Source organism: Saimiri boliviensis, chromosome 20, assembly GCF_048565385.1.
Source record: "Saimiri boliviensis isolate mSaiBol1 chromosome 20, mSaiBol1.pri, whole genome shotgun sequence".
NCBI classification, from domain to species: Eukaryota; Metazoa; Chordata; class Mammalia; order Primates; family Cebidae; genus Saimiri; species Saimiri boliviensis.
This window is the reverse complement of record NC_133468.1, coordinates 31571974-31594591: the sequence shown is the minus strand read 5'-3', so window position 1 is coordinate 31594591 and position 22618 is coordinate 31571974. Positions and strand designations below refer to the sequence as shown.

The following is a 22618-nucleotide window of genomic DNA, read 5'->3' as shown; positions in this document are numbered from 1 at the left end:
GAGGAGCTGCAGGGTGCAGCGGAGGGGCGGGGCCTTGGGTGAGTGGGGCAGAAGTTGGGCGGGGTAGGGGGTGGAGCCTGGTTGAGCGGGGCAGGAGGTGGGGCTTGGTGGGCGGGGCCTCAGCGTGGGCCTGGGGTCTCAGAGGAGCAGCGCGCCTGAGCACCCCAGGACTTGCGCTCAGGTGAGCTGCGCTGTGCCTTCCTTCCTGGGGCTCTTGGTGGTGACAGGCATGGGGCAGGGACTAGGACACTGGTGCATCCCAGCAGCTCAGAACTTCTCTGGACCTGAGTAGGAGCTGAGGTTTCCCAGGAGAAACCCCCAAAGGGGAACTTGGTGGGACCCTGGACCCTCCTCTTCAGAGCTACTTGTCCTGGGCCCCTCGGAAGGGCTTGGGAAGCTGCGCCCCTTGCCTGTTCAGCAGTTTATGCCTGTGATGTGGCTTTTCATCAGACTCTCAGAGGGCCTCAGACCCCAAAGAAGTAGAAACCCACATAATCCAAGTCCTTTGGTGACCAGACAGGTGCCGGTGCCCAGGGAGAACCATAACTTTGTCCAAGGTCACCTAGCTCTGCCCACACCTTGGCAGGGACTATGATCACTCCTCTCCACTGACCCATAGATTCCTGACCCACACAGATCCCTGATCCCAGGACCCCTATCAGGAAGCACTCAGTGGCCTCATCTGAACAGGTGCTTCCACCCGTGCCCCTACCTCTCCAGCAGCCATCGGCAGTCTGAGAACCACCTTTCAAGTGTCTCTGCCCTCCCCCACTATCAGTCCCCTTCCCCCACTCCTGATGGGAACTAGGAGGCCAAAGTCCGCCCCAAGGTCAAAAAACTGATTGTTTTGCAGGGAGAAGGCAGGTGAGGGGCTGTGGAGGGACTGGCAGGGAAGAGCACCTCCTTGTGCTCTGGCCTGGGCTGGGGGGGCCGCATCTGGAAGGCTGGACTGAGGCCAGGCCAGGACTGTGCCCAGACCCTTGGGGGTGGTGAGGACCAGCCTGGGCTCAGGCTGCCTGTCTGGGATGATAAGGGGCCCTTCTGGGGCTCCCACAAACGGTTTATCGCTGGGGGACAGCCTGCAGGCATCAGGAGGGGGCGCAAGCATGGAGCGGCTTTGGGGTCTACTCCAGAGAGCGGTAAGACCAGTGGGATTGGGAGGACCCCTTAGGCCTTCTCTCTAAGTCCCTCAGCCCCCTCCCAAGCCCCTGAGGCTGGCCCCTCCTGGCCCATGTCCTGACCTCACCTCTTCCCACCCCTGCTTGTCCCCACCAACCAGCCCCCCCAGTCCCTCCCCCACATCCCCACCCCCAAGTCACTGACCTCATTATTGCCAGATGCCTCCCCACCCCCCAGTCCTCTTGCCCTAATCTCATGCCCACCCCGCCTACACAGCAACAACTGTCCCCAACATCCTCTCAGACCGTCTACCAGCGTGTGGAAGGCCCCCGGAAGGGGCGCCTGGAGGAGGAAGAGGAAGACGGGGAGGAGGGGGCGGAGACACTGGCCCACTTCTGCCCCATGGAGTTGAAGGGCCCTGAGTCCCTGGGCTCTAGACCTGGGCAGCCAAACCTCATTCCCTGGGCGGCAGCAGCACGGAGGGCTGCCCCCTACCTGGTCCTGACGGCCCTACTGATCTTCACTGGGGGTGAGAGACTTCCCCCTCCCTCAAAGTGAAGGGCCTGGGCTGGGGGAGATTTCTGGGGTCCAGAGGTGGGCACAAAGAGAATCCCTATCTTGCCACCCGCCAGCCTTCCTTCTGGGCTATGTCGCCTTCCGAGGGTCCTGCCAGACGTGCGGGGACTCCGTGTTGGTGGTCAGTGAGGATGTCAACTATGAGACCGGCCTGGATTCCCACGGGGGCACACTGTACTGGAATGACCTCCGGGCCATGTTCCTGCGGTTCCTGGGGGAGGGGCGCCTGGAAGACACCATCAGGTAGGGATGGCCCTGCCCCCATCCTGGCCTCAAGTGTCCCTCCCCTAATCTGCTCAGACTGGGCCTCCCTGCCTCCTCGCCCTGGCTGCTGGTGTTCGGTCCCCCTCCTGAGTCCCCCCATCTGCCTTCCTGAACCCCCTGTTCAGCGGTCCTGGGAAGGGTGGCAAGCATTCGGAGCTGAGGTTCCAGGAGACTGGGTCTCTGAGGGTGGCATATTTGGGACGTGAGGGAACTGACCGAGATTAGAGGGGTCCAGCATCCAACAGTAGACCCAGAAAAGCCTTGAATGCTGCACCCAGGTGCCTAGATTTGGACCTGGGGCAGCAGCAGGGAGCGCGCTGAGGGGTTCTGAGAAGGCACATTCTAGGGAATCAGAAAAACAAGCAAGCAAGCCTGGGCAACACAGCAAAACCCTGTCTATACTAAAGAAAATACAAGGCCAGGTGCAGTGGATCACACCTGTAATCCCAGCACTTTGGGAGGCTGAGGCGGGCAGATCACGAGGTCAAGAGATCAAGACCATCCTGGCCAACATGATGAAAACCCGTCTCTACTAAAAACTGTAAAAAGTAGCTGGGCGTGGTGGCGCACACCTGTAGTCCCAGCTCCTCGGGAGGCTGAGGCAGGAGAATTCATTGAACCTGGGAGACGGAGGTTGCAGTGAGCCGAGATTGCGCCACTGTACTCCAGCCTGGCGACAAAGCCATCTCAAAAAAAAAAAAAAAATTAGCTGGGCCTGATGGCGAGCACCTGTAGTCCCAGTTATTTGGTAGATTCACAGGGGAGGATAACCCAGTTACTTTGGGAGGCAGAGGTTTCTGTGAGCTAATATCGCACCACTGCACTCCTGCCTGGGAGAGAAAGCAAGACCCTGTCTCAAAAACAAAAGAAAAAGAAAAACAAGCAAGCAAATGCTTTGTGGGTGCAGAACCACCCCCCCACCCCATCCCCACCCCCGCCACACACACACACATCTGCATCATGAGGATGCTAGCTAGACACACACAGGCTTGTGTCTGTCATCCTGCTGAAGTTGCCTTCTACTAGGAAGAAGCTGCTCAGACCTGTCCAGAAGCTAGGTCCACCCATAGCGCTCTTTTTAGACAGGAGTAGTTTTTCAGTGGATTTGCCTGGCTTTTCTAAGTAGGTAATCAGCTAAGCTACAGATAGTAGGAGATGGACAGTCTCTTTTCCAATGCTTATACCTTCTAAGTTTTTTTTCTTATTGCATCTGAGAGCACATGAACTTAAGGTTAACAGTAGCAGTATCCTTGCCTATGTCCTGACTTTAATAGCAATTCTTTTATAATGCTTTGCGATTAAACGAACTTTGCTATGCTTCAAACAGATTTTTCAAATTGACTTAAGGAAGTTTCCTTCTATTCCTAGCTTACTGAGACTTTTAAAAATTTATATATATATATATATATATATATATATATATATATATTTTTTTTTTTTTTTTTTTGAGATAGAGTCTTGCTCTGTCGCCCAGGCTGGAGTGCAGTGGTGCAATCTTGGCTCACTACAGGCTCTGCCTCCTGGGTTCAAGCAATTCTCATGCCTCAGCCACCCAGGTAGCTGGGATTACAGGCGTGCACCGTCATGCTTGGCTAATTTTTGTATTTTTAGTAGACATAGGGTTTCGCCATGTTGCCCAGGCTGGTCTCCAACTCCTGAGCTCAAGCGATCTGCCCACTTCTGCTTCCCAAAGTGCTGGGATTACAGGCCTGAGCCGCTGAGCCTGGCCTCTTCTTTAATGTTTATATAGTAATTTGTGTTCATAGATTTCCTTATCTTCATGAGCTCAACGCCAACCTTGATCAAGGTGTAGGATTACTCTTTTGATATGTTGCTGGTTCACCTGCTGAAAGACCTTAAATCTGTGGAATCAGCGAGGTTTAGTGCTTTATTATTATTATTATTATTTTTTTTTTTTTTGAGACGGAGTTTCGCTCTTGTTACCCAGGCTGGAGTGCAATGGCGCGATCTCGGCTCACCGCAACCTCCGCCTCCTGGGCTCAGGCAATTCTCCTGCCTCAGCCTCCTGAGTAGCTGAGATCACAGGCACGTGCCACCATGCCCAGCTAATTTTTTGTATTTTTAGTAGAGACGGGGTTTCACTATGTTGACCAGGATGGTCTCGATCTCTTGACCTCGTGATCCACCCGCCTCGGCCTCCCAAAGTGCTGGGATTACAGGCTTGAGTCACCGCGCCCGGCAGTGCTTTATTATTATTACTATTATTATTTTAGATGAAGTCTCACTCTGTCACCCAGGCTGGAGTGCAGTGGCACAATCTCAGCTCACTGCAACCTCTGCCTCCTGGGTTCAAGCAATTCTTCTGCCTCAGCTTCCCAAGTAGCTGAGATTACAGGCATATGCCGTCATGCCCAGCTAATGTTTGTATTTTTAGTAGAGACAGGGTTTCACTATTTTGGCCAGGCTCTCAAACTCCCAACCTCGTGATTCACCTGCCTCAGCCTCCCAAACTGCTGGGATCACAGATGTGAGCCACCTCTCCCAGCCAGCGCTTTATTTTTTTGAGATAGGGCTTCACTCTGTCACTCAGACAGTGGCAAGATGGTACCTCACTGCAGCCTCCAACTCCTGGACTCAAGTGATCCTCCCGCCTTAGCCTTTTAAGTAGCTGTGACTACTGATGTGCGCCACTGTGCCCAACTAATTGTTATTATTATTATTATTATTTGAGACGGAGTTTCACTCTTGTTGCCAGGCTGGAGTGCAGTGGTGCAATCTCGGCTCAACGCAGACTCCACTTCCCAGGTTCAAGCGATTCTCCTGCCTCAGTCTCACAAGTAGTTGAGATTACAGGCACCCGCCACCACGCCCAGCTAATTTTCTGTTAGAGACAGGGTTTCTCTATGTTGGTCAGGCTGGTCTCAAACTCCTGACCTCAGGTGATCCACCCACTTAAAGTGCAGGGATTACAGTGTAAGCCACCGAGTTCAGCCTAATTTTTTTATGTTTTAGTAGAAATGAGGTCTCCCTATGTTGTCCAGGGTGGTCTCAGACTCCTGGCCTCAAACAATCCTCCCACCTCAGCCTCCCAAAATGCTGGGATTACAGGCATAAGGCACCACACCCAGCCTGTTCAGGGCTTTTAAACTAAATTATATTAATATTTTTTGAGACGGGGCCTTGCTCTGTCATTCAGGCTAGAATGCAGTAAGGCAATCTGTGCTCATTGCAGCCTCGATTTCCCAGGCTCAGGTGATTCTCCCATCTCAGCCTCCCAAGTAGCTGGGACTACAGGCAGGTGCCACCACTCCCAGCTAATTTTTCTTTTTTCTTTTTTGAAAATTATTTTTTTGGGCTGGGCGCGGTGGCTCAAGCCTGTAATCCCAGCACTTTGGGAGGCCGAGGCGGGTGGATCACGAGGTCAAGAGATCGAGACCATCCTGGTCAACATGGTGAAACCCCGTCTCTACTAAAAATCCCAAAAAAATTAGCTGGTCATGGTGGCAGGTGCCTATAATCCCAGCTACTCAGCAGGCTGAGGTAGGAGAATCACTTGAACCTGGGAGGTGGAGGTTGCAGTGAGATGAGATTGTGCCATTGCACTCCAGCTTGGGCAACAAGATTGAAACTGCATGTCAAAAATAATAATAATAATAATTTAAAAAAATAAAAATAAAAAATTAGCCTGGTGTGATGGTGCATTGCCTAGAGTCCTGGCTATCCAGGAGGCCGAGGCAGGAGGATGACTTGAGCTCAGGAGTTGAAGGTTGCATGCAGCGAGCTATGGTCATGCCACTGCACTCTAGGCTGGGTGACAGAGCAAGTCCCTATCTCTAAAAAAAGAAAAGAAAAAAGGGTCCAGGCACCGTGGCTCACACCTGTAATCCCAGGATTTGGGGAAGCTGAGGTGGGCAGATCGCCTGAGGCCCAGAGTTGCAGATCAGCCTGGTTAACACAGTGAAACCATCTCTACTTAAAAAAAAAAAAAAAAAAAAATGCCGGGCGTGGTGGCTCAAGCCCGTAATCCCAGCACTTTGGGAGGCCGAGGCGGGTGGATCATGAGGTCAAGAGATCGAGACCATCCTGGTCAACATGGTGAAACCCCGTCTCTACTAAAAATACAAAAAAAAGTAGCTGGGCATGGTGGCATATGCCTGTAATCCAAGCTACTCAGGAGGCTGAGGCCGGAGAATTGCCTGAACCCAGGAGGCGGAGGTTGCGGTGAGCCGAGATCGCGCCATTGCACTCCAGCCTGGGTAACAAGAGCGAAACTCCGTCTCAAAAAAAAAACAAAAAAACAACAACAAAAAAAACAAAACAAAACAAAAAAAAAAGTAGAAAAACTAGCTGAGGATGGTGGTGGACACCTGTTGTCCCAGCTACTTGGGAGGCTGAGGCAGGAGAATCACTTGATCACTTGAACCCAGGAGGAAGAGGTTGCAGTGAGCTGAGATTGCAGCACTTCATTCCAGCCTGGGCAACAGAGGAAGACTCCGTCCAAAAACAAAAAGAGAGAGAAAGAAAAGAAAGAAAGAAAGACACAGGAAGGAAAGGAAGGAGAGAGGGAGGGGAGGGGAGGGAAGGGAGAAGAAAAGAAAAGAAAAAAAGGGTACATGGAAAGACTATAACCAGAGGGCCTGCTTTAGATTGTAGTTCAGGGAAGGCTTCCTTGAGGAACTGACAAGTCAAGACTGACGGGATGAGTAGTCTGCCAGGCAAAGAGACTGAGGAAAAGCATTCAGGCCAGGAGTCACCACTTGCAAAGGGTCTGAAATGTGAAGATGGTAGTCTCTTGGAGGAAGGGAAAGATGGTCCATGTGGCCTGTGAGGTGGATATAGCTCAGGCTCTACAGGGCCTTACTGGCTACTTAAACTATTTTGAATTTCATTCTCTTTTTTGGAGGGGGGCGGGGATGGACTCTTGCTCTGTTGCCACGCTGGAGTGCAGTGGTGTGATCTTGGCTCACTGCAATCTCCGCCTCCCAGGTTCAAGCGATTCTCCTGCCTCAGCCTCCTGAGTAGCTAGGATTACAGGCACGTGCCACCACACTCTGCTAATTTTTGTATTTTTAGTAGAGACGGTGTTTCCTCAGGTTGGCCAGGATGGTCTCGATCTCTTGACCTCATGATCTGCCAGCCTCAGCTTCCCAAAGTGCTGGGATTACAGGCGTGAGCCACCCACTGTGCCTGGCCACTTGTATTTCATTCTAAGAGGAAAAAGAGAGGCCTGAAGTGTTTTGAACAATAGAGAATCATTATTAGATTGGGGGGATTTTTTTTTTTTTTAAGGTTGGGTGTAAAGAATGGAGTTGATCATACTCCTGAGACTATAGTACAGTGAAAGTACCTTCCTTTCCCATTTAATTTCCCTGTCATCTCTGAGTGATCCTCCCCACTCCCCTCCCTATAAGCACCTCATCTCACGCTCTTGATATGTGCCTTTAATACATATGTAGGGCAGGTCACTGTGGTTCATGCCTGTAGTGCCAGCACTTTGAGAGGCCAAGGCAGGAGAATCGCTTCAGGCCAGGAGTTCAAGACCCGCTTGGGCAATACATGGAGACTTCCTCTCCACAAAAAAACATTTTAAAACATCACCAGTTGGTGGCATACACCTATAGCCCCAGCTGCCCAGGAGGCTGAGGCGGGAGGATGGCTTGAGCCCAGGAACCAGTGATTCCCCTGGGTACCTTGGTGTAAAGTGTCTCCAGGAGGCCCACGTGGAGGATGGGGGAGATGGGGAGGGTCTGCTGCCTGCCCACTTAGCTCTTTGGAAGAAAAGTGTTTGGGTGCCTGATGTGTGTGTGTGTTGATGTCGGGGGAATGGGGTTGGGGGAGAGAGTTTGGTTTGAGCCAGGAAGAACCTACAGGATGATGGGAAGGACCCCTAGCATTGCAAACTCAGGTTTTAAGCAGAGGGAGATCCTGAGACCCTCGGGCACCGCCCTGGTGGTGATGGGAGAAAATGAATCCACAGAGGGCAGAGCACGGTGGCTCAGGCCCATATTTCTAGCACTTTGGGAGGCCGAGACGGGTGGATCACCTGAGGTCAGGAGTTTGACACCAGCCTGGTGTCATGGTGAAACCCTGTCTCTATTAAAAATACAAAAATTAGCCGGGCGTGGTGGCACGTGCCTGTAATCCCAGCTACGCGGGAGGCCGGCGAAGGAGAATCGCTTGAACCTGGGAGGCAGAGGTTGCAGTGAGCTGAGATTGAGCCACTGCACTCCAGCCTGGGCGACAAAGCGAGACTCTGTCTCAAAAAAAAAAAAAAAAGGCCATGGGGAGCAAGCTGCCCCTGCCGCGGGCGACCCCAGGTGTTTGGTATCCTTTTTTGGGGGGAGCACCCAGAAAAATCTCCACCTCTTCCCACTCAGGCAAACCAGCCTTCGGGAACGGGTGGCAGGCTCGGCCGGGATGGCCGCTCTGACTCAGGACATCCGCGTGGCGTTCTCCCGCCAGAAGCTGGACCACGTGTGGACCGACACGCACTACGTCGGGCTGCAGTTCCCGGACCCGTGAGTGCGCGCGCGGGCGGGCAGCGCGGGGGCCTCGCGGGACGGGGGGCGCGGCTTGGGGTGCTCACCAGCCCCGCTCCTCAGTGCTCACCCCAACACCCTGCACTGGGTCGATGAGGCCGGGAAGGTCGGAGAGCAGCTGCCGCTGGAGGACCCCGACGTCTACTGCCCCTACAGCGCCATCGGCAACGTCACGGTGAGCGCCCCCTGCCTGCTCCTAGGGTGAGGCGAGGCATGAGCCCTTTCCTGGGTCTTGGAGGACGGACGCGAGGAGTGCACCCCACCGTCCTCGTGTCCCTAGGGAGAGCTGGTGTACGCCCACTACGGGCGGCCTGAAGACCTGCAGGAGCTGCGGGCCAGGGGCGTGAACCCGGCGGGCCGCCTGCTGCTGGTGCGCGTGGGGCTGATCAGCTTTGCCCAGAAGGTAGGTGCCCCTGGATAGAGGGAGGGCGTGGGCTGGGGAACCGGAGAGTCGAACTGCCAGTGGGAATCGTCCAGGGGGCTGTGAGAGGAAGACAGGAAAGAACCCTGTGGATGGTAAGAAAATATAAGCTAAGCACAAAGGCTCTCACCCGCAATCCCCCAACTTGGAGTCCAAAACAGGAGGATCGCCTGAGGCCAGGAGTTAAAGGGTAGCGTGGTGAGATCACCCCTCTACTAATTTAAAAAAAAAAAAAATTAAGTTAGTTGGGCAGATGGCATGCACCTGTGGTCCCAGCTACTCCAGAGGCTCAGGTGGGAGGATTACTTGAGCCCAGGAGTTCCAGGCTGCAGTGAGCTATGATCGAACCACTGCACTCCAGCCTGGGCAACAAACAGAGATCTATCTCAAAAAGAAAAAAAAAGAAGAAGAAGAGAAAGAGAGAAGGGAGACAAGCAGGGAGGAAGGGAGGGAGAGAAGAAGGAAGGAAGGAAGGAAGATAGGAAGAGGTTGGCTGGGAACAAATTGGAGGTTGGGGGAAATCAGATGGGGAAGGGAACAGAAACATGGGGTACCATGGGGCCCTGTGGGGTTTGAGGGCTGCCCAGGAGCTGCTGAGGTTGGGAAGAAACAGGCCAGGTGGTGCCCCCACACCCTCTCTGTGGGATGGACAGTTGCAAGCAAAGGACTTGCCATTTCACTTTTCCCGGTTTCTCCTGCCCTTAATGAATCGGGTTTTTTTCTGGGAGGAGTCCTCTAGTCACTTTCCTCCCCAGGTGACCAATGCTCAGGATTTCGGGGCTCAAGGAGTGCTCATATACCCGGAGCCAGCGGACTTCTCCCAGGACCCACACAAGCCGAGCCTGTCCAGCCAGCAGGCTGTGTATGGACATGTGAGTCCGGGGAGGCTGGCCATGCCATTCCCAGGTCCCAGGGTCACACCATCTTGCTCAGTTGGGGCTGGCACGTTTTTCCTGGAAGCCCAGCTTGCAGCTTCATATGGGCATCACTTTCCCCAAAGGTGCACCTGGGAACCGGAGACCCCTACACGCCTGGCTTCCCTTCCTTCAATCAAACCCAGTTCCCTCCAGCCGCATCATCAGGCCTTCCCAGCATCCCAGCCCAGCCCATCAGTGCAGACATTGCGTCCTGCCTGCTGAGGTGAGGGGAGTGTTGGGGACCAGGAGAAGAGGAGGCGGAGAGAGGGAGGCTGCAGCTAGGCCCCAGGGTGCCTGTGGGCGAACTAGAAAAAGGTGACTCTTGTTTAAGGCTGCAGTGAGCCATGATCACACCACTGCACTCCAGCGTGGGAGACAGAGAGAGACCCTGACTCGTTTTTTTTTGTTTGTTTGTTTGTTTTTTCCCTTGAGACAGAGTCTTGCTCTCTCACCCAGGCTGGAGTACAGTGGGTCCATCTCAACTTACTGCAACCTCCACCTCCCAGGTTCAAGTGATTCTCCTGCCTCAGCCTCCCAAGTAGCTAGGACCACAGGTGTGTGCCACCACGGCCAGCTAATTTTTGTTTTATTTTGTTTTGAGATGGAGTCTTGCTCTGTCACTGGGATGGAGTACAGTGGTGTGATCTCGGCTCACTGCAACTTCCACCTCCCAATTGAAGCAATTCCCCTGCCTCAGCCTCCCAAGTAGCTGGGACTACAGGCGCAAGACACCACACCTGGCTAATTTTTTATATTTTAGTAGAGACAGGGTTTCACCATGTTGGCCAGGATGGGGTCAATCTCCTGACTTCGTGATCTGCCCGCTTTGGCCTTCCAAAGTGCTGGGATTACAGGGGTGAGTCACTTCGCCCAGCCTAATTTTTGTATTTTTGGTAGAGACGGGGTTTCACCATGTTGGTCAGACTGGTTTTGAATTTCTGACTTCATGATCCGCCCATCTCAGCCTCCCAAAGTGCTGGGATTGCAGGTGGAAGCCACCTGCCTGGCCGAGACCCTGTCTTAAAAAAAGGCGGGGGTCGGGCACCGTGGCTAACGCCTGTAATCCTGACACTTTGGGAGACCGAGGCAGGTGGATCATGAGGTCAAGAGATCAAGACCATCCTGGCCAACATGGTGAAACTCCGTCTCTACTAAAAAATACAAAAATTAGCTGGGTGTGGTGGCATGCTCCTGTAGTCCTGGCCACTGGGGAGGCTGAGGCAGGAGAATTGCTTGAACCCAGGAGGAGGAGGTTGCAGTGAGCAGGGATTCCGCCACTGCACTCCAGCCTGGCACCTGGCAACAGAACAAGACTCTGTATTTAAAAAAAAAAAAAAAAAAAGGCCGGCACAGTGGCTCACGCCTGTAATCCCAACACTTTGGGAGGCCGAGACGGGTAGATCACAAGGTCAGGAGATCAAGACCATCTTGGCTAACACGGTGAAACCCTGTCTATACTAAAAATACAAAAATTAGCTGTGCATGGTGGCGGGTGCTTGTAGTCCCAGCAACTTGGGAGGCTGAGGCAGGAGAATTGCTTGAACCCAGGAGGCAGAGGTTGCAGTGAGCTAAGATTCAGCCACTGCACTCCAGCCTGGGCGACAGAGTGAGAATCCATCTCAAAAAAAAAAAAAAAAAAAAAAGTGACTCTTCCGGGTGGACACAGGCTCTCTCCAGGGTCCACTGCCTGGTGACCGGATTGCACACCTACCTCAGCTGAGAACCTTTGAGCAGTACACAACCAGCACAGCCGTCCAAGGCAGCTCTGACTGCACTGCCCCACCTAGGCAGGGGGTGCAGAGGCAGCGATCTGGAGCCAGAAATGGTGGGAGGGAAAGAAAGAAGGAAGAGAGTGATTTGGGCTCTTCTGGGTCTCTCTGCAACTTCTAACTCTTTCTATCTGCCTTATCTCCAGGAAGCTCAAAGGCCCTGTGGCCTCCCAGGAATGGCAGGGGCGCCTCCTAGGCGCCCCTTATCACCTGGGCCCTGGGCCAGGCATGCGGCTAGAGGTCAACAACCACAGGACCTCCACCCCCATCAACAACATCTTTGGCTGCATTGAAGGCCGCTCAGAGCCAGGTGGGCTGTGTGTCCAGTATCACTCACAGCTTGTGGTGGATGGGGAGGAATTTTTGCCCATATACACTGGGAAGACAGAAGGCTCATGCAGGAGGCCCCAGAGAAGGGACAGGAGTGGTGCCCAGAGGAGGGAGGCTGGCAAGTTGAGGCTGAACTGGGTCTGATGGTGGCAGCAGTGAAGAGACCTCATCTTCCAGCCTTCCAGTGACGCAAGGGGGTTGTTACCCAGCAGTGAGTTCCCCAGCACTGGAACTAAGCAAGCCTAAATTGGATGGTGTTGTAATAGAAACTCAAGCATTGGCCTGGAGTGGTGGCTCACACCTGTAATCCCAGCACTTTGGGAGGCCGAGACAGATAGATCATTTGAGGTCAGGAGTTTGAGAACAGCTTGGTCAACATGAGAAACTGCGTCTCTACTAAAAATACAAAAATTAGTGGGTGTAGTGCCACATGCCTGTAATCCCAGCTACTCGGGAGATATAGACAGGAGACTTGCTTCAACCCGGGAGGTGGAGGTTGCAGTGAGCCAAGATCATACCATTGCACTTCAGCCTGGGCAACAGAGCAAGACTTAGTCTCAAAAAAAAAAAAAAAAAAAAAAAAAGGGCCGGGCGCGGTGGCTCAAGCCTGTAATCCCAGCACTTTGGGAGGCCGAGGCAGGTGGATCACGAGGTCGAGAGATCGAGACCATCCTGGTCAACATGGTGAAACCCCGTCTCTACTCAAAATACAAAAAATTAGCTGGGCATGGTGGCGCGTGCCTGTAATCCCAGCTACTCAGGAGGCTGAGGCAGGAGAATTGCCTGAACCCAGGAGGCGGAGGTTGTGGTGAGCCGAGATCGTGCCATTGCACTCCAGCCTGGGTAACAAGAGCGAAACTCCGTCTCAAAAAAAAAAAAAAAAAAAAAAAAAAAAGAGAAAGAAACTCAAGCATGAGAGAGAGAGATCAGCTTAGATAGATGGATAAACGGCCCTTTTTCAAGCATAGCTAGACATGAATGGCAGTGGGGAATCAAAGTAGGTAATTGACAGATGGTGCAACATAGCAAGACTCTGTCTCTACAAAAAATTTAAAAATCAAAGAAATTAGCCAAATATTGTGCCACACATCTGTGGTCCCAGCTACTTGGAAGGCTGAGGCAAAAGGATGGCTTGAGCCGGGGAGTTTGAGGCTGCAGTGAGCTATGAACGCACCGCTGCACACTCCAGCCGGAGTGTCAGAAACCCTGTAAGTCCAGAATGACCCCAGGCACCTAGCTGAAGGAGCACATCATCCAGGGAGAGCCACATGGGGAGGGGAGCTCTCTTTAGGGACAGGAGGGACTGCAGGGGTGGGGCTGCCCCAGTGTGAAGGGCTGAGAGATAGAGGCTGATGGAGGCTGCCCCAGGGTGCAGGGGGGAGACTCTGGGGACTGCCAGTGTCAGAAGTGGGCCCCAAACATCCCCTCCCCAGATCACTACGTTGTCATCGGAGCCCAGAGGGATGCGTGGGGCCCAGGAGCAGCTAAATCTGCTGTGGGGACAGCCATACTCCTGGAGCTGGTCCGGACCTTTGCCTCCATGGTGAACAACGGTAAGGTCAGGGCCTGGGCCTGGGCTAGGCAGTGTTGGCCCTGTAGCCCGAGGAGGATAGGGCAGAGAGGCAGTGAGGAACAGACTGAAGAGTGGTCACTTGGACTCGGCATCCACATGGAACCTGAGTGGCCCTGGGCCAGTCACTTCACCTCTATTTCCCCACCTAAAAATGAAAGTAATGCCGTGTGCAGTGGCTCATGCCTGTAATCCCAGTGCTTTGGGAGGCCGAGGCCAGCGGATCACCTGAGGTCAGGAGTTGTAGACCAGCCTGGCCAACATGGTGAAACCCCGTCTTTACTAAAAATACAAAAATTAGCTGGGCCTGGTGGAGAGTACCTGTAATCCCAACTACATGGGAGGCTGAGGCAGGAGGATTGCTTGAGCCTGAGAGGTCACGGCTGCACTGAGCTGTGATTGCACCACTGCATTCCAGCCTGGGTGAGAGAGCCAGACCCTGTCTCAGAGAGGGAGAGAGAAAGAGGAGCAGAGACTCTGGGGGACCAGGGCAGAAGAAGACAAGGCGGGGGGTCTTTGCTTGGCCCCTGCTGAGCCTGTCCTCCTTCCCCTCTGTCCCCAGGCTTCCGGCCCCGCAGAAGTCTCCTCTTCATCAGCTGGGATGGCGGTGACTTTGGGAGTGTGGGCTCCATGGAGTGGCTAGAGGTGACGTGGGGTCCCGGGCAGGTCGTTAGGCAGTGGGGAGAGGTGAGGGCGGGGGGTTCTTACTCCACCCTGGTCACCCACCCGCAGGGCTACCTCAGCGTGCTGCACCTCAAAGCTGTAGTCTACGTGAGCCTGGACAACGCAGTGCTGGGTGAGCCGGGGCAGTGCCACCACCTGGTCCCCTGGGGTCCACCCTTGCCTCTGGGGCTAAGCCCTGAGCCTGCCATTCCTCCCTTCCCCTTTTTCCAGGGGATGACAAGTTTCATGCCAAGACCAGCCCCCTTCTGACCAGCCTCATTGAGAGTGTCCTGAAGCAGGCAAGAGCACTCCAGGAGTCGGGGGTGCAATGGAGTGAGTAGGGGGAGGAGCAGAGCCTGACCAGTGCCTCCCACCCTGCCCCCAGGTGGATTCACCCAACCACAGCGGGCAGACGCTCTATGAACAGGTGGTGTTCACCAATCCCATCTGGGATGCTGAGGTGTAAGTTGCGGGGATGAGGAGAGTTGGGGAGGGATATGGGTGAGCCTGAACCCACAGATCCCTCCAATCCGTCTGCCCCCAGGATTCGGCCCCTACCCATGGACAGCAGTGCCTATTCTTTTACCGCCTTTGCCGGGGTCCCTGCTGTTGAGTTCTCCTTCATGGAGGTGAGACGTCCTCCTCCTGCCCCAGACACAGCGCTAGTCCCTTAGCCTGTCTGTCCTCGCCCCAGCGCCAACCCTGTCCCGGCAGGAGGACCAGGCCTACCCATTCCTGCACACAAAGGAGGACACTTACGAGAAACTGCACGAGGTGCTGCAAGGCCGCCTGCCCGCAGTGGCCCAGGCTGTGGCCCAGCTCGCAGGACAGCTCCTCATCCGGCTCAGCCACGATCGCCTGCTGCCCCTTGACTTTGGCCGCTACGGGGACGTCGTCCTCAGGCACATCGGGAACCTCAACGAGTTCTCTGGGGAACTCAAGGTTCAAGAGGCCCACCCGGCTCTTGGCCTCTGGGAGTGGGGGGTTGCTGCCCAGGCCAGGGGGTCCGGCCCCTTCTCTCCAAAATCCCTGAGATCTGGGTCCTCTCTGGCAATCCAGCCCTTTGACCCCCCTGCCTCCAGTCTCCTAAGCCCCCAAGATCCAGCTGGTACCCTCCCAAGCCCCCAACACGTGCCATCTCCCAACCTGGCAGGTGCAGGGTCTTCTAGGCAGGGCCCTTGTCCCCATAGTAGGCGGGGGTCCTGGCCCCTGCCACTGGCCCCAGCCTGCGCCTTTGCCCCCAGGCCCGCGGGCTGACCCTGCAGTGGGTGTACTCGGCACGGGGGGACTACATCCGGGCGGCGGAGAAGCTGCGGCAGGAGATCTACAGCTCAGAGGAAAGAGACGAGCGACTGACACGCATGTACAACGTGCGCATCATGCGGGTGAGGCCCCGCCCCTGGTACCCCACCTCACCCTGGGGATCTGCTCCTCGGCCCTGGCCCCACCTGCGCTCTCCTCTCTCTCCCCGCCTACACAGTCCCAGTCCTCTGGGTGCTCTCTTCCCGGTCCTGGACACACGATGCTCATAGATTGGTCAGGCTGGAGGACCCGAGTGATCAAAGTGATGAAATGGACAGGGAAGGCCAGCCCCTTGGCCATAGTCACCTGGCTTACACCTGGCAGAACTGGGACAACCCACCCTCCTCCACCCCTCCCTGCTGGCTCCCCTCCTATAGCTCCCACTGCCTCCCCAACCCTTCTGGAAAGAAAAAGCATGTCCACACTGGTCCACCATACAAGGTTACAGCCTGGGAAGTGCAAAAGGCTAAAGATATTCAGAGTATAAAGAAGTTATTTCCTTCTGGTAATTAAATGGGTGAAATCTAGAAAGGCTGCCTGGAAGGGGTGTCGCATGAAAAACAGGAGCTTATTCCCTCACCAATCCTTTCTGCTTAGCTTTGAAATCTTTGCAGCTGTAGCCCGCACCCCACCTCCAGTTCCAACTCCTCTTCCTTCCATTTCCTCACTCCAAGAACTCTACCCCTCAACCCTTTGATCTCAGGAAATGGTTGAGTAGGGACTGTGGCCATGGGGAAAGGTCTGCAGGGCAAAATAGTAAACAAGATCGTCCTCAGTGAGTGTGGGATGAGCTGGGAACTGCAGTGTATACACAGCCACGTGTGCACACAGACTCATGGCTTTCAGAGTGAGCACGGTTATCCCTTAGACTGAGGCTCCTGTTCTTCCTCCTCCTCTCATTTTCCTGCTTGCGCCCTCTGCCTATCCTCCTTGGTATTACCCATTCCTTCTTTCTGTTTCCAAACCTGTTGCTCTTGCTTTTCCTCCCTCACCTAGAGTGCCGTGGCTCCATCTCTGCTCACTGCAGCTTCCACCTCCTGGGCTCAAGCCAGCCTCCCACCTCAACCTCCCTAGTAGCTGGGAGTACAGGCATGTGCCACCTCACCTGGCTAATTTTTGTATTTTTTGTAGAGACAGTGTTTTCCATGTTGCCCAGGCTGGTCTCAAAACTCCTAGGCTCAAGTGATCCTCTCGCCTTGGCCTCCCAAATTGCTGGTATTACAGGCGTGAGCCACTGCACCCGGCCTTCTCCTGTCCTTCTTGTTTCTCTCTCTTTTTTTTTTTTTTTTTTTTTTTTTTTTTGAGATGGAGTTTCGCTCTTGTTACCCAGGCTGGAGTGCAATGGCGCGATCTCGGCTCACCGCAACCTCCGCCTCCTGGGTTCAGGCAATTCTCCTGCCTCAGCCTCCTGAGTAGCTGGGATTACAGGCACACGCCACCATGCCCAGCTGATTTTTTTGTATTTTTGGTAGAGATGGGGTTTCACCATGTTGACCAGGATGGTCTCGATCTCTCGACCTCGTGATCCACCCGCCTCGGCCTCCCAAAGTGCTGGGATTACAGGCTTGAGCCACCGTGCCCGGCTCCTTCTTGTTTCACTTTCCCCTTTCATTCTCCTTTTCCCTTTGTCTTCTCTACTGCGACACGGGTGACTGGGGTGAGGCAATAGGTTGGGCACCGTTCATTCTCATTCACGGATCTTGGTTTAACCTCAGCTATGTCAGTCAGGGTCCAGAATATAAAAAGACACTTTCAAAGTTGCCATACCCCTGTCCCCACCAGGGATAAAAGGGGCCTGTGTGTAAGACGCATGACTCAGGCTCAGGGATGGAGAGGGAAAGACTCGGGACTTCAGAGCCTGCAATGCAGGGTTGGGCCAGACCCGGTGAATTTTGTGGCTGTAGAGCAGAGGTGAACTAATGCCCATGGGCCAAATTCAAACTTGTTCGTTTGTTTTTGTTTTTTCTTTTATTTTCTTTCTTTTTTCTTTTCTTTTCTTTTTTTTTTTTTTTTTTTTTTTTTGGACAGGGTCTCGCTCTGTTGCCCAGGCTGGAGTGCAGTAGCACAATCTGGGCTCACTGCAACCTCCACTTCCCAAGCTCAAGCAATCCTCTCACCTCACCTCAGCCTCCCAAGTAGCTGGGACTATGAGGACACACCACCACACTTGGCTGATTTTTAAATTTTTTGTAGAGATGGGATCTCATTACATTGTCCAGACTGGTCTTGAAATCCTGGGCTGAAGCGACTTTCCCACCTCAGCTTCCCAAAGTGCTGGAATTACAGGCATGAGGCTTTGCTGCCTGTTGTTTTGTTTTGTTTTGTTTTGTTTTGTTGAGACGGAGTCTTGCTATGTCGCCCAGACTGGAGTGCAGTGGCTCAGCTCAATGCAACCTTCACCTGCCAGGTTCAAGCAATTCTCTGGCCTCAGCCTCCTAAGTAGCTGGGACTACAGGTGTGTGCCACCATACCCAGCTAATTTTTTGTATTTTTGGTAAAGACACAGTTTCACCATGCTGGCCAGGCTGGTCTCAAACTCCTGACTTCGTGATCTGCCCGTCTTGGCCTCCCAAAGTGCTGGGACTACAGACTTGAGCCACCATACTTGGCTGCTGCCTGTTTTTGTAAATTAAGTTTTATTGGAACAGAGCCATGTTAATTGGTTTTCATGCTCTCTATGGCTGCTTTTGTGTAATAGCAGCATTAAGTAGTAATAAAAGCAGCATGGCCGGTAAAGCCTGAAATATTTACTAACTGGCATTTTACAGAAAAAGTTGGCTGACCTCGGCTTTAGATTGTGACTTGGATCTTAAAGAACAGGCAGGACATGGGTTAATGCAAAGTAAAGAGGACATTTCAGGGTGGAGAGACCCAGAATTCGGGTGTGGTAGTGAAATCAGTCTGGTTTTACTTGGAAGCAGGGTGTGGACCAGTAGAGCCAGAATAGGGGCCCCATGGAGAGGCAGAGGGGAGGAGAGCACCAAAGGGGGTTATCAATCAGCCAGGGGGAGCCTTGAACACCAGCATTAGAAGTTTGGATGTTAAGAGTCTTGGCATCCGGGCATGGTGGCTCACGCCTGTAATCCCAACTCTTTGGGAGGCTGAGGCAGGCGGATCACCTGAGGTCAGGAGTTTGAGACCAGCCTGACCAATATGTTGAAACCCCGTCTTTAAAAAAAGAGAGTCTTGGCATCAAGGAAATTAGGGAGGTTTTTGAGCAGAGAGGTGATGTAAGCAAAGGGGAGTTTTTATTTTTATTTATTTATTTTTGGAGACAGGGTCTCACTGTCACCCAGACTGGAGTACAGTGGTGCGATTCAGGCTCACTGCAACCTCTGCCTGTCGGGTTCAAGTGATTCTCCCATTTCAGCTTCCTGAGTAGCTGAGACTATAGGCGCCCACAACCATGCCTGGCTAATTTTTTTTTTTTTTTTTTTTTTTTTTTTTTTTTTTTTTTTTTTTTGGTAGAGAAGAGGTTTCATCATGTTGGCCAGGCTGGTCTCAAACTCCTGACTTCAACTGATCTGCTCACCTCAGCCTCTCAAAGTGCTGGGATTACAGGCATGAGTCACTGTGCCTGGCTGGGAGTTTCTGTTTTTGAACTGGGGTCTCACTGTGTTGCCCAGAATGGTATTGAACTCCTGGGCTCAAGTGATCCTTCTACCTTGGCCTCCTGAGTAGCTGGGACTATAGGCACACAGCACCACACCCAACTAATTTTTTATTTTTATTTTCGTAGAGACAAGGGTCTCCCTATGTTCCCCAAGCTGGTCTCAAACTCTTGAGCTCAAGTGACCCTCCTACCTTTGGCCTCCCAAAGTGCTGGGATTACATGCAATGAGCTACTGTGCTCGATAACAAAGTGGAGATTTTAGGAGTGATTTTAGTCAGATTGCAAATGTCTTGAGAGTGGCAGGTAGCAGCAGAGGCTCGTAGGTGGGGACTGGACCAACGTTAGGCATTTGGAAGAGAAATGGACAGATTTGGTGTTGAGGGAAGAGGAGGCGAATAATAATGATAGTTGTCATAGAATAGAAGAATAAAATAACAGTTGCCGTGTGTGTTTGTGTGTGTGTGTGTGTGTGTGTGTGTGTGTGTGTGTGTTTAAGGGAAGAGGAGGAGAATAATAATGATAGTTGTCATAGAAGAATAATAAAATGGCAGTTGCCTTTTTTTTTTTTTTTTTTTTTGAGATGGAGTCTCGCTCTGTCGCCCAGGCAGGAGTGCAGTGGCACCATCTTGACTCACTGCAACCCCTGCCTCTCAAGTTTAAGCAATTCTTGTGCCTCAGCCTCCCGAGTAGCTGGGACTACAGGGGCACACCACCACACCTTGGCGAAATATTTTGTATTTTTAGTAGAGACAGGTTTTCACCATGTTGCCCAGGCTGGTCTTGAACTCCTAACCTCAGGTGATCCACCCACCTCAGCCTCCCAAAATGCTGGGATTACAGGCATGAGCCACTGTGCCCAGCCACAGTTGCCATTATAGAAGGCTACCACGTGCTAGGGAACTTACTTCATTTGCTCTGATAGGACTCCCCCCAGCACTGTGAGGTTGCTATATTATCTGCAGAAACTGGGGCCAGGAAAGGCTAAGTAATTTACCTGAAATCATATAGTTAATAAGTGGAAGGGCCGAAATTAGAGGCCAGGTAGTCTGCCCTCAAAGCCTCTACTCACCCCATGCTCACTGCCCTTTGAGGATGAGAGCTTGGCACCTGTGGAAGGTCATGGGCCTCATGAGTGTGGGCCCAAAGCCTAGGCTTGGGAAGAGATTGGTACTGACATGTCCAGGTGCTCCCACACCCAGCAGGGAGGTCCAGATGGCTGGAGGACAGGAATCCAGTGGGTCATTGGGTAAGGAGATTTGGCATCTGTCCCTGAAGAGGTCCTGTTGACATCAGGAGCCCAGATGAGCTCTGTGAGTGAATGATGGAGGCCTTAAAAAGATGTGAGCATCTGCAAATTAGCTGGGCATGGTGGCACGTGCCTGCACTCCTAGCTACTCAGGAGGCTGAGGCAGGAGGATCACTTGACCTCAGGGGTGTGGGCTGCAGTGAGCTGCTATTGCACCACTGCACTCCAGCCTGGGTGACAGTGAGAACTTGTCTCTAAAAAGAAGTGAGCATCTGACTAACCCTAGAGATTTTGATTTTACTGGGGTGGTGCCCAGGCAATGATAATTTAATAGGTACTGAGAAGAGGGAGGGGGAACGTTGAGACTGCCCACAGGTGGATGCAGAAGAAATCAGAGAGGCTGGCAGAAAGGAGGGAGGAAACTAGGTCAGGAGCAAAGCTGTCTCAGGAAAGAAGGAACAGCAGCTGCGTCAGAAGGAAGAGAACCAGGCTCTTCATGAGGACGGGCTGTCCTCTGACCTTTGTCTCTGGGCTGTGGACACTGGCAGAGGGGGAGGAGAATGACTCGGTGTAGGGAGGTCTGGTGTTAAGAAGAGGAATAGCAGGGCAGTAGATTGTTCTTTGAGGCTTTGGGCATCTCTGAATGGGTGAGGAAGGAAGACTCAGGAGACCTAGATGCAGGCTTGCGGATTCTAGACATAGAAAGAAGGGGAGGCCGGGTGCGGTGGCTCATGCCTGGAATCCCAGCACGTTGGGAGGCTGAGGCAGGTGGATCACCTGAGGTTGGGAGTTTGAGACCAGCCTGGGCAACATGGTGAAATCCCGTCTCTACTAAAAATACAAAAATTAGCTGAGCGTGGTGGTGCACGTCTGTGCACCAGCTACTTGGGAGGCTGAGGCAGAGAATCGCTTGCACCCTGGAGGTGGAGGTTGCAGTGAGCCATGATTACACCACTGCTCTCCAGCCTGGGCGACAGAGCGAGACACTGTCTCAAAAAAAAAAGAAAAAAAGAAGAAGAAGTATAGCTGGTGCTGTTTTGTTACCGGATTAGTAATTATGCAAATAAAGCAAACACGAAAAGAAAAACAAAAGAGCACAGCTGGTTAACGTATCCTACCCAGCTACTCATGACGTCACAGGATAGCTATTCCTGATTGGGCAACCAAAGGGAGGTGGGACTTCAGGGAGCTTCAACTCGTGTTTATTGAGTAGGCAGTCGGTCTCAAGGTGGATTAGAAAATCGCCTGTAGGCGGGCGTATCACGAGGCCAACAGATCGAGACCATTCTGGCCAACATGGTGAAACACGGTCTCTACTAAAAATGCAAAAATTAGTCGGGTGTGGTGGCACGCGCCTGTAGTCCCAGCTACTTGGGAAGCTGAGAATCGCCTGAACCCGGGAGGCAGAGGTTGCAGTGAGCCGAGATTATGCCACTGCACTCCAGCCAGGGTGACACAGCGAGACTCTGTATCAAAAAAAAAAAAAAAAAAAAAAGAAAGAAAGAAAAGAAAAGAAAGAAAAAGGCCGGTGGGCGCCAAGGATGATCCAGGCATTTGCTCCCGAGCCAGAGCCCCCCCACCGCCGCACCCTGACCTGATCCCCCTCTCTGAGCAGGTGGAGTTCTACTTCCTTTCCCAGTACGTGTCGCCGGCCGACTCCCCGTTCCGCCACATCTTCTTGGGCCGCGGAGACCACACGCTGGGCGCCCTGCTGGACCACCTACGGCTGCTGCGCTCCAACAGCTCCCGGACCCCCGGGGCCCCCTCCGCCGCCGGCTTCCAGGAGAGCCGCTTCCGGCGGCAGCTAGCCCTGCTCACCTGGACGCTACAGGGGGCGGCCAATGCGCTCAGTGGGGACGTTTGGAACATTGATAACAACTTCTGAGGCCCTGGAGACCCTCACATGCCCCGTCCCCTTGTCGGGAACGCCTCTGCTCCTCGCTTGAATGATTCAGGGTCAGGGAGGTGGCTCAGAGTCCACGTCTTATTGCTGATCGACTTCTCACTACCCCTACACATCTCTCCATGGGGCCCAGATCCTAGAACAGATATCCGCACACCCCAACCCTGCAGTGTAGCTGACACTAATGTGACGGCCATACTGTCAGTTAATCAGACAGCCGCATCCTTTCAGTAAATCACAGCCCCCTCCCCTTTCTGGGGCCCTGTATACCTAGAAACCACTCAGGGAGGTTTGCTAGGCTCTGGGACCTGGCCAGCTCTCTTAGTGGGAAAGATCGCTGGCACCACAGCCTTATGGCCAACAGGTGGTCTGTGGTGGAAGGAGCATAGAATTTCAATGTCAATAAACCACCTGATGTCAATAAA

The 22618-nt window shown here is 53.1% G+C and overlaps 1 protein-coding gene across 4 annotated transcripts; it reads left to right on the top strand.

Moving 5' to 3' along the window:
- Positions 1–122: 122 nt before the first annotated feature.
- Positions 123–22618, top strand: TFR2 (transferrin receptor 2). 4 transcript variants are annotated; one of them, XM_074390253.1, is made up of 19 exons: positions 123–181; positions 1079–1139; positions 1423–1648; positions 1752–1938; positions 8298–8438; positions 8523–8634; positions 8740–8862; positions 9636–9752; positions 9881–10020; positions 11713–11876; positions 13330–13449; positions 14029–14111; positions 14199–14262; positions 14361–14428; positions 14515–14591; positions 14674–14758; positions 14844–15071; positions 15374–15514; positions 21906–22618. In XM_074390253.1, the coding sequence occupies exons 2-19, from the start codon at positions 1107–1109 to the stop codon at positions 22173–22175; spliced, it is 2379 nt and encodes a 792-aa protein (XP_074246354.1). In that variant the 5' UTR covers positions 123–181; positions 1079–1106; the 3' UTR covers positions 22176–22618. The 4 variants fall into 4 exon arrangements, with proteins under 4 accessions (XP_074246354.1, XP_010343019.1, XP_010343018.1 ...); XM_010344717.3 differs by having other exon boundaries at positions 1396–1648; XM_010344716.3 differs by lacking the exon at positions 123–181 and having other exon boundaries at positions 838–1139.

Excerpts from the sequence above, each read along its gene's own strand:
- TFR2 (XM_039460503.2), top strand. The coding sequence starts at position 1,026 with ATGATAAGGGGCCCTTCTGGGGCTCCCACAAACGGTTTATCGCTGGGG. Across the intron at positions 8,635-8,739 it reads GCGCCATCGGCAACGTCACG|GGAGAGCTGGTGTACGCCCA; the intron begins GTGAGCGCCCCC and ends TCGTGTCCCTAG. Across the intron at positions 10,021-11,712 it reads ATTGCGTCCTGCCTGCTGAG|GAAGCTCAAAGGCCCTGTGG; the intron begins GTGAGGGGAGTG and ends CCTTATCTCCAG.